The 16,278-nt window shown below is 39.1% G+C and overlaps 3 protein-coding genes across 4 annotated transcripts; 1 reads left to right on the top strand and 2 right to left on the bottom strand.

The window, feature by feature from the left end:
• The first annotated feature begins 163 nt into the window (after nucleotides 1-163).
• fastkd1 (FAST kinase domains 1) lies at nucleotides 164-6,529 on the top strand. 2 transcript variants are annotated; one of them, XM_061054407.1, is made up of 15 exons: nucleotides 164-483; nucleotides 626-1,134; nucleotides 1,208-1,276; nucleotides 1,617-1,742; nucleotides 1,828-2,226; nucleotides 2,320-2,430; nucleotides 3,442-3,573; nucleotides 3,653-4,139; nucleotides 4,215-4,329; nucleotides 4,401-4,529; nucleotides 4,648-4,776; nucleotides 5,299-5,412; nucleotides 5,777-5,921; nucleotides 6,009-6,123; nucleotides 6,231-6,529. In XM_061054407.1, exons 2-15 carry the CDS (start codon nucleotides 800-802, stop codon nucleotides 6,324-6,326), a joined length of 2,502 nt encoding a protein of 833 aa, XP_060910390.1. In that variant the 5' UTR covers nucleotides 164-483; nucleotides 626-799; the 3' UTR covers nucleotides 6,327-6,529. The 2 variants fall into 2 exon arrangements, with proteins under 2 accessions (XP_060910390.1, XP_060910391.1); XM_061054408.1 differs by lacking the exons at nucleotides 5,299-5,412; nucleotides 5,777-5,921; nucleotides 6,009-6,123; nucleotides 6,231-6,529 and adding an exon at nucleotides 4,958-5,282.
• Nucleotides 6,530-7,292: 763 nt separating this feature from the next.
• Nucleotides 7,293-10,095, bottom strand: klhl41a (kelch-like family member 41a). The gene is made up of 6 exons (XM_061054409.1): nucleotides 8,903-10,095; nucleotides 8,658-8,815; nucleotides 8,464-8,571; nucleotides 8,177-8,362; nucleotides 7,644-7,790; nucleotides 7,293-7,541 (listed from the first exon to the last, which is right to left on the bottom strand). Exons 1-6 carry the CDS (start codon nucleotides 9,986-9,988, stop codon nucleotides 7,430-7,432), a joined length of 1,797 nt encoding a protein of 598 aa, XP_060910392.1. The 5' UTR covers nucleotides 9,989-10,095; the 3' UTR covers nucleotides 7,293-7,429.
• Nucleotides 10,096-11,519: 1,424 nt separating this feature from the next.
• bbs5 (Bardet-Biedl syndrome 5) lies at nucleotides 11,520-16,072 on the bottom strand. The gene is made up of 12 exons (XM_061054410.1): nucleotides 15,866-16,072; nucleotides 15,186-15,268; nucleotides 15,040-15,105; nucleotides 14,816-14,865; nucleotides 14,398-14,525; nucleotides 14,168-14,303; nucleotides 13,941-14,036; nucleotides 13,574-13,636; nucleotides 12,723-12,857; nucleotides 12,219-12,302; nucleotides 11,965-11,988; nucleotides 11,520-11,859 (listed from the first exon to the last, which is right to left on the bottom strand). The coding sequence occupies exons 1-12, from the start codon at nucleotides 15,925-15,927 to the stop codon at nucleotides 11,758-11,760; spliced, it is 1,029 nt and encodes a 342-aa protein (XP_060910393.1). The 5' UTR covers nucleotides 15,928-16,072; the 3' UTR covers nucleotides 11,520-11,757.
• Between the last annotated feature and the right edge of the window lie 206 nt (nucleotides 16,073-16,278).

Raw genomic sequence — 16,278 nt, 5'->3', positions numbered from 1 at the left:
AAGTGAGGAATCACATATCTGTTTAGATTGTATTATGTGGCTGGATATAAACTATAATGCTATATAGTTGAACAGTCTATGGTTGAACGTTTGAGCGCCTTAGCGTTATCTGCTGCCTGAAAGGTAAAACACAGGGTACAAAACCTGAAATTCCGTTTGTTACGTCACTAGCTACGGAAGTGAAACGTTGTAGCACACATGATGGATAATAATGACTTTGAGCCGGTGTTTTTAAAGACATTATTCGGTTTGTCTCAGATAAATTGTGTTTGAATCCCTGAAAGTGAAAAAAATCTAGCCAAGAATGAAATTAGCAGGGTTAACCTGAGGTTGTCCATCGTTAAAGTTGATTGTTTCTTCATCCACGTGAATATCGTGTTAGGTAACTTTCAGTGTAGGGGTGTACCATAGACTGTAACCAGATGGGTGTCACTTATTATCTTTGAATGGAGCTTTTGGGAGATCATATCACCTAAACCTGAGGTCAGTATGTCAAACCGAACTTAACATTCATGTCAGTATTTTCTTTGTGCACAACCCAACACTTCAATCTTAAACACACACAATTAAGAGAATTGATATACTGGTAAAACTTGAGTACTTGTCTTTCATTCTGTTGATAAAGGTTCCTGAAGTAGCATCATCATACCTCAACTAGTTCCTCCAGACTGCGATCATGTGGACGTGATCCTCGCCTGCAGAGAAAGCCTGTTGGTTTGACATTGAGGTGGCTCATGGAGAGTGTTTTGGTTCACAGAAGGACCTGAGCGCTTTATGAAGTTGAGATTTGTATGTTGAGATGTTTCGGCTCCGAAGTGTGAATTCATACCTTCGGAGGCTCCTTCACAGGGGGGCCGTGAACCGGGATCAGGTTCTGGAGCAGCTGCGGGTTTGCTCTGCTGAAGACTATGTTTTTGATGTGGTGGGCAAGAACAAGGCCAAGCTGACAGTAAACCATGTGAGCATGGCTGTGAGGATGCTGTGGGAGTTCCAGGTAGAGAAACCCGAGATGCTTAGGACTGTCAATCTAATCAAGAACCATCCACAGTTCTTGACTCTCCGGGTTTTGGCAGAGAACAAAATTGCTATCATGGAGGATTCTGAGTTGGTCGACATGCTTTATAGATTCTTGAGGTACATAAAGATATGATGACACAGTTTAAATGCAGTACAATGTATTCATTATAACATGAGATCAATCTTTTAGGTTTAAAGTGGATCCACATGACTCTCTTGTTCAGCAGTTGGTTTCAGAAGCATGGCTCAGAATGGACAGGTATGCTATTAAAACATTGTTTTCTTAAATCCATTTATTTTGAGTTAAGAAGATTTAGAGCTTTAAATAACTTACAACAATTGTCTTTATATTATTACATTTTAATGGGGCCAAGTAATTGTAAAAGTGCATCAAATATCCCAAATGTATTTTAAAAGATTTCACAGAGCTCGAACATTACACCAGCAATTGTCCTGGTCCAACTTACATATACTTAGGCAGACGATTTTTCAAGCTGAAACCAAAATATTGTTTCGTTTTCTGATGATCAATTCATATTGCATTTATTTAATGGTTTCAGTAGTAATAAGTAAATACAATAATGTGGATTTTTTTTCAGATTTACAATGGCATCCCTATCCAAGTTTGCAATTTGTCTAAGTGATCAGCAGCTTCAACTAAGTCCTCTGATGGGACACATCACACATATTGTGGATCAACAGTTGTCGTCTATTGATGATGCCAGGTTGGTGTGATAACAGATATCAACAAAGACCTTAAAATATAAGTACCTTAGGTTGTGTAATTATTATCTGTCTGTGGTTTCCCAGGATCCTCACTACACTAATGATAAGTGTTTCGTCCCTGGTGTCTCCCCGGCTCCGGGACGCCCTCTTAACCCGCGCAGACCTTCTGCTGGACACCCAGGATCGCTCAAGTTATAACAACCCACGAAGAATAGTGCAGTTTCTGCGCAGCATCAAATACAGCCACCGGCCTCTGCTGGAGAAGTGCAACGAGATCCTGTTGCACAACGTTCCCAGGATGGATGCAGAGAACATCAGCAACATTAACGGGATGTATCAGGCCCTGCAGTTCAACAACTCTAACTTCAGGCTGGCTGGGAAACACAGACTTACAGAGCTGATCGACTCCTGCACCGATCCTTTCTCCTTCACTAAACTGTTCGTCTCACTGGCACCGATAGTCAGTCAGGAGATGAGAGAAGGGTTAGTATCTTTATCAGCAGGGTGATCCATGAAGGGAAATCTAAATCACTCCTTGAATTGTAAACATCTCCAATGTGGTTTAATTCCTTTTAGGTTGGAGAATACTGCCCTCCTGCTGGCAGATGAACTCAATGCCTATCAGGCTCTGGCTGTATCTGAAGCTTTGGTGGAGTTTCAAAGCAGGAATTCTAGCTTACTCAACAAGTGAGTTCATATCTGCATAATAGCTCATGCTAAGTTTAACCCTCAGGCATCAGTTTAATTTACTACCCTTTTAAGTCACTAAGGACAAAAATGTCCATGCCAAAAAACTGATATAAAAATAGAACAGATTGATATTTTTTTTTCTACTTTTTTCTGCATACATCTCTTAAACAATCTTTTTTTTTTTTTTTTTAGAAATGTAACCCTTTAAGTGCCAGTTCGATTACTTGATGTCACTGTTGTTATTTAAGAAAAAAACACAAAAATTAGTTATTTTCCATGTAACAAATATTTGGTGGCTGGGGGATTTTTTTCAAATCAGTCTTGGATATGTCAAAGATTATCCAAAATATTGACTTTGATGCATTGTTAGTGTTTGTGTAGCATCAGATTTAAAATGTAGTTCCCTGTTTGGACATTGAAGGGTGAAAATGTCCAATTTACAAAAAACTGCTATAAAAATAGAACAGATTGATATATTTTTCTACTTTTTTTTGCATAAATCTCTTAAATAACTCCAGCCCTGCTCAAAATGATCAAATATTGAGTAATTATCAGGATTATTAGGATCAGAATTTAACCCTTTAAATGCCAGTTTGATTACATAATTCTGGCATTTAAAGTGGACATTTTTGTCCTTCGTGACTTAAGAGGGTCGTAAACATGTTTCTCAGTGTTCTATTGATCTATTAAAAAGATTAAAATGTGCATTCCAAAACTTGTCACAAGAGAGACTTTCTCACAAAAAATGGTGCCATATGCACTAACACAGACAAAATGATGGCCAGATGAAGAGGAAAAATTGACCAAATGGACAAAAATGTCCATAGTGATGCATGAGGGTTAAACAGAAGAGCCACTATCAGTTTATTAAAGGTGATGAAAACATGAATTATTCAAAAATAAAATCAACCAGTCATTATCATGTTATTTTGCACGTGAATGTAAAAGCTCCATCGGTAAATTAAGCACCTCTTCTGTTTCCTAAAAAAATATTTGTGGTTTTTCCAGACTTGCTTCAGTAATCGAAAGAAACCTCCATGTCTACAAGCCAATGGATGTGGCTAGAATCACCCAAGCCCTCTTCATGTTACGATACCAGAATCCTGAACTCTTCACTACACTAAGAACTATGTTGGTCGAGTAAGTTTTCTGATCTTAACGGGTCATTATTGTTCCACTTTTAAATGAAACATAAGACTGTAAACGCTTCATCTTCCAGCTTTTTGCAGGGAAGTGTCTTCCCGTATGAGGTGACCATGCTGACCCGTGTTCTTTCCATGCTGCCCTGCCCGCGACTCGACGAGAGAATTATCTCCCGGGTGGATGCGATGGCGTCGCAGTGCACCCTCAACGAGCTCAACGCCATTTCTGCTGCCGTCGCCAAGTGGGTTCGCAACGACCCGTCTTACCGCCATAACACTCCCAGCAAGTACGTCCTCCTGCTGCAGACCCTGAACCGCCTCGGACACGAGAGGCTGCAGATGGCCGACCGGCTCGACTTGTTGCTGGAGGAGCTCAAGTTTCTCTCAGGGGAGTGGTTCGAGGAGATTCTGGTTGAGGAGACCTTGGTCACCCTGCAGAGGATGACGGACCAAATCAACTGGAGCAACGTGTCTGAGCTGGCTAACTTCTTAACCAGGATAAACCGACTCTGCCCTCCTTTGATGGACAGAATCGCAGCTGTCGCCATTAAAGACATTGACAAGGTGCTTAAACAGACATTACAAAATGAAAAGTCTGAAACAATAAAACTTATATTAACTATCTTTTTTTTTTTTTAGATTCACCTCTCTGCAACATATTTGACCTTACAACCTTTCACTGTGCTCAATTATGATCCTGTACAAGCAGACGAATTTTATGATGCTTGCGTTCAGCGTATCACTCCTCACATCAGTAAGTGAATTGATGAACTTTTTTGTTTTTCTTCCTTAATCCCTCCCTTACACATTTATTTGTGTTTGTAGGCTCCTTCGCACCACATCTGCTAGTCCTCTTGGCGCACTCCTTAGCTATGGCTGACACTTTTCCTGAAGAGCTGGTCAGAGAAATCTTCAATATAGACTTTCTTGGAAAGCTGGATACTCAACTAGAAAGTATGTCCTACAGTTTTGTCAATTAATTTTTTTTAAATATCCAGCAGTGGCAAATTGTATTGAGATGTGAGCACTTGTTCAATTAGAGCAGTCTTAAAGTCATGTTTACGTCCTGCAGCCCTGCCTGATGCTCTTAACTTTCGGACCAGACTGCGCCTTATGGAGGTCAATCGTGCTGTCTGCCTCGAGTGTCCTGAATTTCAGGTGCCGTGGTTTCATGAGCGCTACTGCCAGTTACAAAGGAAAGGTAACAGACTTTCAGTAATTTATTTTGTCTTTTAATTCACTTAAAGGCTTTCTATGTGATTTGTCACACTTAAATATAATATAAATCAAGTATATCCTCTGAAAATAACTCTGAGTCATGACTGTCTACAATGGGTGTAACACCTGAGTCCCACTGTCTGTGATGTTTTCAGAGTTTTCAGAGTCCTATCTTCACTTTGTTTACATCGCCAGGACGGCCGGCTGACTCCTCCCCTCGTGTATAAAAGTTGTTTAATTGAGGGACTAGAGAAAAGAAGAATAACATACTGTACTCACTGCTTAACTGTGTTTCTAGATCACGCTCATTTCAGGTAAATTTACATGCAGTGTGAAGATACGAGCATAATAAAGATCACTAGCATTAGCATGCTAACACAACAATGCAGCGTGAGTTGTTTTGGTTTCATGCTGGTGCTCAAGGGCGACATCTGCTGGATCAAAAAATCACATATAAAGCCTTTAATAAACTGATCAATGAATTGCTGATCTGAATGTTTTTCAGGGAATGGCACCATCCGTCCAGCCCAACAGCAAATCCACAAAATGCTTGGAGAGGTTCTTGGGGGCATTAACTGTGTTCGAGGAGCAGTTGTCACTCCGTATTATTACAAAATAGGTGAGTAGTATTGAGTTGTTTCACACTACTGCATTAAACATGGATCTGATTATGATGGGTAGTGACTTTACATGCTGCATCGAGTCAGTTTATATTTGTACATTTTAATTCTTAACTAAAGGAATTCAAGTATAAATGACAGTGTCCAGTCATTTAATGTGATCCGGTGTTATGTCAAGTCTCTAGTGTTGGTAAACAAATTATATGGATCACAATGATTGCAAACAATTGATTTTTAGATCAGCTGTTACATTTGCAATATTTAATTGCACTAATTACTCATAAGAGCTTCTATAGAAGTGAAAGTAAAACGGAGGGAATTTTACAGAAATGTATGTTGTTGCTATCCGTTTTGTCTTGTCAGACTTTGAATGCATTCTGGACAAACAACTTAAGGCGGTCCCGTACAGCGAGCCGAACAGTCTGCAGATGTCAGATGGAGGAAAGGTTCACTGGGGAACAAGCTTACTGGGAAACAGCGGGGATGAGCTGCCGCCTGGAGCTCAGCGGTAGGGTTGACTTTGAAATATGGATCATCAGGCATTCTCATTTTGTGAAATATGTTTGACATTCTGTTTTCCTTCCTCATCACTCAGAGTTGCTGTGGACCTTCTTGATTCAAAGTCCTTCTGCAAGAACTCGCACCATATGAGAGGTGAAACCCTGATGAGAAAGAGACACCTTGAAATCCTGGGATACCGTGTTGTTCAGGTCAGAGGACATTATTCAAGATTGCATGTGATGTTGTGCATTTCCACTAAAGTGTACAAAAAAAACATTTAATAAGACACTTTGTGAAATATCTTGTTGTTTCACAGATTCCTCACTTTGAGTGGAACTCTATGGAGCTTTCAACACCGGATGCCTGGAAGGAATATCTGAAGAAGAAAATATTTGAAGAACTTTCTTCATGAAAGCCTTATTCATAGAAAATCTCAGATGTTACATTCAGTGAGCTTTGAGCTTTGGTTTAGAGAATTTTCAGGCTGAAAGACTGAAAAGTCTAAAAACACACATTATTATATGTCAAGTGCTTCGTTTGGCTTGAATCTACCTCATTAATGAGTTTGTCTGCTTTTTGTATGAAAAAGTTATTTTAAATAAAAATAGATCTGCATTCCTTTTTTTTAACGTCTATTGCTTAAAAAAACAAAATGGTTTATTTGTAATGTTTGTTACAACTGAAGAGTGAACACGTTACACAAGTAAATAATTTGTTGCTGTCAAGCAATTCACTACGGTGACCATCAAGGTACATGTTGTCATCGACTGGAAGAGCATTCATTTTCAGATTCTTAAAGGACATTTCTAGGCAAACCTTTACCAGCTATAGTCATAAAACACATATTTAAAAGTGGATGATTATCAAGTGATTTTAAGACCATTATCCGGTCCAAACAAAAAACAGCTCTTTAAAGATGTTATATATGTGATTTTTCACACTTAAATATAATATAAATCAAGTATATCCTCTGAAAATAACTCTGAGTCATGACTGTCTACAATGGGTGAAACACCAGAGTCCCACTGTCTGTGATGATTTCAGAGTTTTCAGAGTCATATCTTCACTTTGTTTACATCGCCCGGACGGCCGGCTGACTCCTCCCCTCTCGTATAAAAGTTGTTTAATTGAGGGACTAGAGAAAAGAAGAATAACATACTGTACTCACTGCTTAACTGTGTTTCTAGATCACGCTTATTTCAGGCAAATTTACATGCAGTGTGAAGATACGAGCATAATAAAGATCGCTAGCATTAGCATGCTAACACAACAATGCAGCGCAAGTTGTTTTGGTTTCATGCTGGTGCTCAAGGGCAACATCTGCTGGATCAAAAAAACACATATAAAGCCTTTAAAGACAGTGAAGACTCTTGAGAAATAATTTCAACTAGAACAATGATTTATTGAAACACTCGGACAAAGCAAGGGGAGCATGTTAAAGTGTGAGCCAGTAAATACAGGCATGTACACAGTTGTCTATCCTACAGCAGTAAAGTGAAAGTCTGTGGGCTGGTATTACAGTTTGGGCATTTTGGCTGCGTTCAGCCTCATGGACACACAGGAGGCTCCAGCTGCATAACGTATCTCTCGGATCATGCCTGTCCACTGCTTCGTGTCTTCTTCATACCTGGTAAAATACGGAAACAGAAAAAAGACATAGATTGGGTAATAGATCGATAGGTGAAATGGTTTGGACATCACAAATAATGAAAGTGAAATCAACACATACTGCCAAATGTCGATGATTTCACTGGGTGCACACTCTTTGTTCTCGTTTTCCACCATGGCAAACCCTCCCACAGCGTACAGCGAGCCCCCACAGCTCACCAGGTTCACTGAACTCCTCTCCTGAGGAAACTCTGTGAACGGTGACCACCTGAAACAAAAGATGCTGCATTAATTTCATACATCAAACATTGTTAAATTAAGAGTTCCTTGACTCTCTTAACACACAACTTCCTCTTGATGCTTTCTCGTCTATGACACTACATACGGCCATTAATTTAAAGCAGTCTGAGATTAAACTGCACCCAACAAACAAAACAAAGTTAAGAATCACTGTTTTAAATCATCCAAATAGAGCTATGAATTTATTCAGTGATATTTAAAATGCAAACTAACAGTACAGTAAAAACCTACAGTATAAAATGATACATGCTTTTGCAAAGATAAGTTAAAACCAAATAATTACCCAAGATTTTGAATGTAATTAACCGGTAACTGGTTGATCAAAATCAATCATAATGACCATAAAGGACCTACTTGTTGGTTCCAAAGTCGTAGGCTTCACATGTAGCTGCGAGGCCTTCTTCATTGACTCCCCCTGCCACGATAATCTTTCCATTGTGGAGAACTGCACCAAACATGGATCTAGGGGTCTTCATAGAAGCCACTTCCTTCCACTCTGACCTCTTGTGGTTGTATGCAAAAGTCTTATTGGTAGATTTACTTTAATCAGCAAGACAAAAAGGATAAGTGTAGTGTAAAAAAAGAAAATAAATCATATTTAGACTTAAAAAACAAACAACTTTTTGGGAAGACAATCTTACTTGTCGTCTGTTTTTCCTCCAATACAGTACACCAGCCCGTTCTCAGAGACCACACTGTGTCCGTGGATTTTCAAGGGCAACTTTTTTGTTTCGGACCACTTCATTTTTCTAAAAAGTGTGGAAAAAAATAAAAATGTATCATATTCAAAACATTGACACTTTCAATAACAGGGACATATCCATACTGGACTTACTCTGTGTCATAGCACAAAACTGTATCATGAGACTCGTTGGACTGTAAGTCTTTTCCTGCAATGGCAAAGATGAGGTTTTCAACTTCCCCTGTTGCAAACAAACAGCGGGGGGAGGGCATGGGGGGCAGAGCCCTCCACTCAGCAGCCAGACTGTCCAACTGAAAGACACATGGTTAGATATTAAGAAAAGAAAACGGCATAAATGATTGGCATTTACTTTTATGATGTTGCTGAAGTTTCTCTACCTGGTAGAGGTAACACTGCAGAGGGTTTTCTTTGTCCTCTTCATCTACAAACAGCCCCCCCAGCACATACAGATTGTTCTTCTTTGACACCAGGCTGACGTGATTTCGGGGGATCTGCTCTGACATGGCAGCAAGGAAACATTCGTTCTCCTGGGCGTCGTAAGCCACAGCGGCTGTGTCACTGATCATCAGCACCATGTCTCTTGCGTACATACCATACCTGCGGTTATCATTCAGATAGCCAGGCAGCTTCCCCTCTTCTCCTTCCTCATCGTCTTTCCCCTTCTTCTTCTCAGGCAGCTTCCCCGCGAACGCCTCCTTTATTGCTTTGATTTTTTTGAGAAGCTCTGGATCTGCCTTTATCAGCTCATCCTTCTCCACCTTCTCCTTGAAGTAACTCTCCGGGAGCAAACGGAAGCGAATGCACTCAAAGGCCTCCTCCAAGGATTTTGCACGCTTCTCTTTGTCTTTCCTAATCCACCTCATTAGGGACTCAAACACCACCTCCTCCTTTTCTACGTTCAGTGCATCAGCTCCAATAATGGCAAAGAGTTCAGGTGGAGCGAGCTCTAAGAAATCCTCTTCCTTGGCTATGGTCTCAAAGCGATCTGCGATGCAATCTCGAGCCGCCACCGCCAACCTGACAGAATTCAGCATCAGGCCCAGCCTGTAGAAAGCAAGGCAGTTTGTCTTTGACAGCCTCTTCTGAAGATAATTCACACAAGCTGTGAACACTGACGGGATCTGAAAGCGATTTGAAACAGCCAAAATGTCCTGCACATTGTCGTCATTGATGTCGATCTCTGCTGAGTACATGTAGTTTATAATCGCCTCCAGAACGCCGGGATCCAGGTTCTCCAGAATGACCTCCTTTTTGTCCACTTCCTTGCCATCTGCCGAGAAGAAAAGCTCCCTGAAATAAGGACTACATGCTGACAGAATGAGGCGGTGGCAGGGGATGCTCCTGTCCCCAACCTTCAGGACACAGTCGATCAACTTGTTCTCATTTAGAAGCTCTTTAAGTCCGTCCTGCAGCAGCGTGGTCTGAAACAGACGCAGATCTTCCCTCAAGCCCTGAGGATCCATTAGTAGAGATCAGGAGGTGGCTGGAAGCTGGAAGCTGGGCAATGAAATGAAAGCGTGTCCTAGCTGGGGTAAGACAGAGAACTATAGGCAGCCAGGTCTGAAGTGAGTTCAATATAACTGTGACCCTCTAAATATAGACAAACATCCTCTCCATGAAGAATTCAGGTTGGCCAGATCAGGGACTCACACAGCTGTCACAGAGCAAACACTACTGTGGGGCCTTGTCACCATAGTGATTTGTAACAACATTGTTGTGTTCAACACAGAAATAACCGGTGATCTTCTCATGTCATTTAACCTTTACTTTCTATAGGTTGAGGTTTAGTTTGTCAAGAAAAACACAACTTTTAATACACAATAGCATACCCATTCCCAGCACTCTATGTTTCCAAAGATATGCCATGACACACAACACTACAGCAGTCATGTTAGTATTCAGGGATATGAACCATGATTAACCGACAGTGGTGACCACATCATGACAAAGTGAGACAGTCTTTGTGTGTGAGGCATCCACACAGGAGGCAGGAGTTATCCAACCAGCAGACAGGGTCAGTGAACAGCTGCAGCTTCAGGAGGTGACCGTTTGTCCCCTCATTAAATGTTTGAAATACTTCAGTGCCCTTAGTGGTTTTGTGTTTAGCCTGAGTTCATTGTGTTCTTTCCACATACACATAAACTATGTTGAGATACAATCGAAAAACTGCTGCATCTTTGATTCTGAAAGTGTGAAAAATGTACTCATTATTATCCATTTAAAGCTCCTCTGATGAGTTTTTAGCTGGTTATGAAACAGACTGACACGAGTACTGATGCCTCTTGACTCTTATTAAAAGCTATTTTTCATGTCTAAAGCTAATGCTGGGGGGTGGGTGTCAGACGAAGTAATTAACTGCACACTGCCGAAATAATCTTTGTTGACTTTTTCCACAGCAAAGATTCATTACATTTGACTGTAAAAAAAACAGGTGTTTTTTTTCATAAAAAAAGACACAACTAACCCATGTACATGACAAAATAACAAAAAGTTAAAGGCTTTATATGTGATTTTTTGATCCAGCAGATGTCGCCCTTGAGCACCAGCATGAAACCAAAACAACTCGCGGTGCATTGTTGTGTTAGCATGCTAATGCTAGTGATCTTTATTATGCTCGTATCTTCACACTGCATGTATATTTACCTGAAATGAGCGTGATCTAGAAACACAGTTAATCAGTGAGTACAGTATGTTATTCTTCTTTTCTCTAGTCCCTCAATTAAACAACTTTTATACACGAGGGGAGGAGTCAGCCGGCCGTCCTGGCGATGTAAACAAACTGAAGATAGGACTCTGAAAACTCTGAAAACATCACAGACAGTGGGACTCTGGTGTTACACCCATTGTAGACAGTCATGACTCACAGAGTTATTTTCAGAGGATATACTTGATTTATATTATATTTAAGTGTGAAAAATCACATATAAAGACTTTAAAGGTACCACTTAGTCCTTGGGGAGTGCCAAAATCAACACACACAGAAAGTTCCTCACAGAAGCTTTGGTTAAATTTATTTGAACCATACAAACTGAGACCGTACAAATTCTATTCACTCTATGTACAAGAAAACATGTTTTACTCAAATATTCACACAACTAATATATAACTAGTATATTAGCATATTCCTCTTATGAAAATGTATCTGTGTAAACTGTACAACTTTTCAACTTACCCACAATTAAATAAATAAACTGTAGTTGTATAATCATCTAAATACATGTGTCGTATCATTTCAGCCCATGACTTCCCACAGTCCTTGAAGTGTGAAGCCATCCTTCAGTTTTTCCACTGCGAGGCCCAGCTCATCAGAGAAAACGGGCTCACGGTCTTGTTGCTTTTGAAGACAAGAAAACAAATGCTCAAAAATTGTATTGCACAAAACACTAAACTAAATATGCTAGCATAATAGCTGTGATCAGAATAAATGTTAAGAATTTACCTTATTTCCATCAGCAAAATAAGCCTGTGGGTAAAAAACACACACACAAGTCATCCAACATGTTGTGAATAGTAACAGGTTATTGATGTGTTATTAGCATCTATCTCTACAAACATGAGCACTGAGCAACATAAATTCATGTTTGTTCATTCTGCTGAAGGCCATTAGTGTGTAGCTATTCTGAGAGTGTGAAAACTAAACCATTGACTCCCAGTGGAGCGATGAGTGTCAGGAAGGCCAACAGAAAGACTCACAGTAAACGCATCAGTCTGCTCGTCAGGCTCAATTTCCACATCGTCGGGAGGTTGTTCCACTGTGAGTTCATCCAACGGCTGGGGCTGAATTATTGTAGGGAAAAAAAGCGCTATGACAAATTGGCTGTACTAGAGGATGAGACAGTTGCAATGGAATAATAAAGCTGCATGTGTTGACAATACTTCTGTAATAGACATAGATCATGGTTTATTTCCAGTTTTGACAGTATACAGAGAACATCTTAAGGTTAAACTATCAATGTGATTATGGTCATTGATTATATATATATTGTGAAGTTATATTACTTGGCCATTTTTTCTTTTATTGGACAGGACAGCTGAAGAGAGACAGGAAATGTTTGAGAGGAGAGAGTCGGGCCGAGGTGGGATTCGAACCAATGGCCACTGCGACAAGAACTATAGCCTCTGTACATGGAGGCACGTGACATAACCACTAGGCTATCAGGCGCCCCATTGATTATATTTTTGCTAATTAATGCTCACCTTTTCTTCCATTTCATAGTCCACTCCAAAGATGGGGTTTGCAGAGTAAACTTTATGTAAGGAGTTGATTTCCTTCAGTGCATCTTGAAGTTTATCCACAGGGTCAATCTTGAACCCGAGCACATAGCCACCACTCTAAAAAGTCAAAGCAAAGAGTTTACATGTCTATCACAAGCAACAAATTCTATTTTTTTCCCATGATATGTCTGATGGATATGTTTCCCCATCTATAAGATAAACAATAAAGAAATCACTGTTGAGACAAAATCTCCTTCAAACAAAGGATTTCTGCCTCTTACAGAAAGTTTTTTCTCACAACTGTAACTTGATGGATTAATGCTGGTTCTGTAGATAATATAACAAAGAGTACAGTATTTTTCCTGCTCTTTTGTACTCTCTCTTAACAAAGAGTAAGGTATTTTACTTGCTTGTATCTTGAGATAACGTATGTAATGAATTTGCACTATACAAAGAGGAGTCAGAGCAGTACTACTAAACACTACACTAAAAAGTAAGCAGGCTGACTGACAAAGATTCTAACACTTGTAGCACATTAAGAAGGACAATACGGCCTTGTCTTTTAGAAATTGCTGTAAGCCTGTGTGAGGAAGATACATCCAGGCTGGTCTACCTAGATAACAAATAAACAGAGCACAGCTGTGTTGATAAGTTCACACGATACATTTCAGCAGAAAGTTCACTTCTTTTACTGAAGGCGATCACTCTGATATATGAGGAAGACACACGAAGGCTATCAATTCTGATATATGGTAGAATGCATTTCAGATGGTTTACTTTTATTTGCTTAAACTAGAGAATACATTTTCCATTACATATGTTGATCAGCTTACCTGGCGGGAACTCTCGATCACTAAAGCCAGGCCGAACTTTGAGTCTCTTATTCTGATAGACCACTTTGAGGAAAAAAAGGTAAAAGAGAAAATGAACACACAATCTCACACTTTAGTAGAAATAAGACATGATTTTAGAACAGAAACAAGGTCATACGTGGGAGGATGTGGAGGTTTCTGACTGAAATGGAACTACCTTAGTTATTGAAACTTTTTTAAAATTGCCATGAAGAAAAGTGAAATGTAATATTTTATTTACCACCAACTCCATTACAAAAGCTGTCAACTTCTAGTTGTGAATTAATTCAGGAAATTTGGTGAAAACAAGTTTGGAGGTAGATAACGGTATTTAGAGTACTGCACTTACAATCTGAAGGTAAGGAATGCTGACATTGAAGCTCTCGTTCATGTTGGCGTGCCACACAATGCGAACATTGGTGATAAAGAAGGTACCAAGGTTACCCTTAAAGGAAAAATAAAACAACATCAGTGAAGGAGGAAAACTCAATAACTAATATTGCCAACTAATGATCTCTGTTAATCACATCACACAGTGTTGTGTAGAAAATCATTTCAAAAGACATGCTCCAATACCTGATCACTGGATAAGTTCCAAACTCCATTAATTTTATCGTACACTTGTTCCCGGGGCAAAAGTCTTAGCTGCTTGTTCTGAATGAGAGCAGCTCGCAATTTTAGATCCCTGTACATTTTAGATGTCTCATAGGCCCTGAAATGGAACAAAACATTTAGAAAATATAGTAGGTCATACATTTTTAACTAGATTGTAATCTGATGATTTAATGTCCTGAGTGTTGTTTTACCTGTGTACAGCAATGACTGAAGTAAAGAGCCTTGGACTTCCAGGTACCACATTTGTGAAAATGAACTCAAATCTTGTGTTGTTTGACTTTGTCAGGATGTAGAGAGCTTCAGTTTGACCTCTTAATTTCTGCAGAGAGCATTCAGGTCATAGATTAACACCTTCATCATTCTTTTATGTCATTTATTATGATTCTCTCCCAAGGCATGTTGAAGCATGATGCCATTATTGGCTTTGCCCTTATATATGATTGTGAATTAAAAAACACCCTCAACAGTGACATAGTCACACAAGCTTATTGTAGAAATCAAACGTTTGTTTACGTGATAACTGGAAGTTATGGACACCTACAATTACTACAACCAAAAATGATGTTAATTGAAATATTTAGGTTAAAAGATGAAAAAAGGTAAACTTACTGAGTTAGCTGTCCTTGTTGTAATGTTTATGATGGAGTTGTAACCCACAGCTGCAAAATATTACAGCTTTATTTCAAGGTCAGCCATTGTCATAACATTTTAAGAGGGGGCAGAAACATTTGGATTATTGGCTCCAACATGAGAAATAATGAAACAATACTAACCTATACATAAATATAACAAATATAACGTTATGAATTTACAGTATTTGCAAATCTACTCACACAAATTGACCCTTGGGAGGGCCAAAGAATGCCAAATGATTCTCAGGTTTGTTACCAGCAGTCGTCCTGCAAGGAAGTTAAATTGAGCGAATATTAAGTGACCAGTTTAATAACCTTTAGTTTGAACCTTTATGACCAAATACTACCTCGGTCCCCGTTGTTTCCTTTTGTGTCCTCTATGGAGTCCAGACAGTCTATTAAAACTTCTCCTGGACGAGTCTTCATCTGCCTGTATGATGTAGTAGAGTGATCAGAGAAAGATTCAGTGACAAGTTTGGATTTTTTTTTTTGCAATAAAATGTTGACCACAATAACATTGGAGCCGCTATTGATTGATTGATTACATTTATTTCAGACATATTAAATAAAATCAAACATATCAAAAATACAAAACAATATGCACGAAAATACAATAAACAATAAAACAATGTTCAAATTATTTCACAAAAAAAAAAAAAGCAAATTACATATATTCAATTGATATGCCTGAAAAGGAGTAGGAAGAAGTATAAAACTTATTTAATCCTACTCCTTTTCCACAGCTCAATAATTAATATTTATTAAATTAACTTCCTGTGTTCCTTATAATCTCTCTCTATATACAATTTGCTATACTATATTAGCTATTAAGCTAACCTGATACAATTCTGACATTAAGAAAGAGTCTACTTGTCCCACATGACAGAAGATACAAACCTCAGAGTTAAGTATTAGCAGCAGGAGTATTACTTTATCTGCTACTTAGCCAGGTAGCATAGCTGAGCTAACAAGCTTGTACATTGATGCAATATTCCTGAGTTATTCTAGTAAACCATCGTTTACTTACTGTGCTGTTATGTCAAACCGGACGTCCCTGTCTTCCCAGAGAGCATCTAAAACAGATGCCATGATTGCAGGTTATGACTACCTCAAATCAGCTCAGCTTTCGTGTACAACCTGTGGGTTGGCGAGCTAGCATAAATGCTAATCAGGCTAATCTGAAAAGCCGAGCAAGCGTCACAATCACCATGACAACCGACGGCGAGCCAGAGAGACAAACATCAAGACATGCGATTTTTTAACTCAAATAATAATCAAATAATATCTCCTTCCCAGTGATGCAGGTAATGCCTGGGCTCTAGTCACCTCTTAATATTTTGATTTTAAATGTAATCTAATTTATTTATTTATTTTACTTTAAATGCACTTGTCTATTGTATTGCAAATTACCTATATGTTTGCAGAAGGTGTTAGTCAATC

Source organism: Labrus mixtus, chromosome 13 (assembly GCF_963584025.1).
Source record: "Labrus mixtus chromosome 13, fLabMix1.1, whole genome shotgun sequence".
NCBI classification, from domain to species: domain Eukaryota; kingdom Metazoa; phylum Chordata; class Actinopteri; order Labriformes; family Labridae; genus Labrus; species Labrus mixtus.
This window is presented reverse-complemented; position numbering and strand designations above follow the sequence as displayed.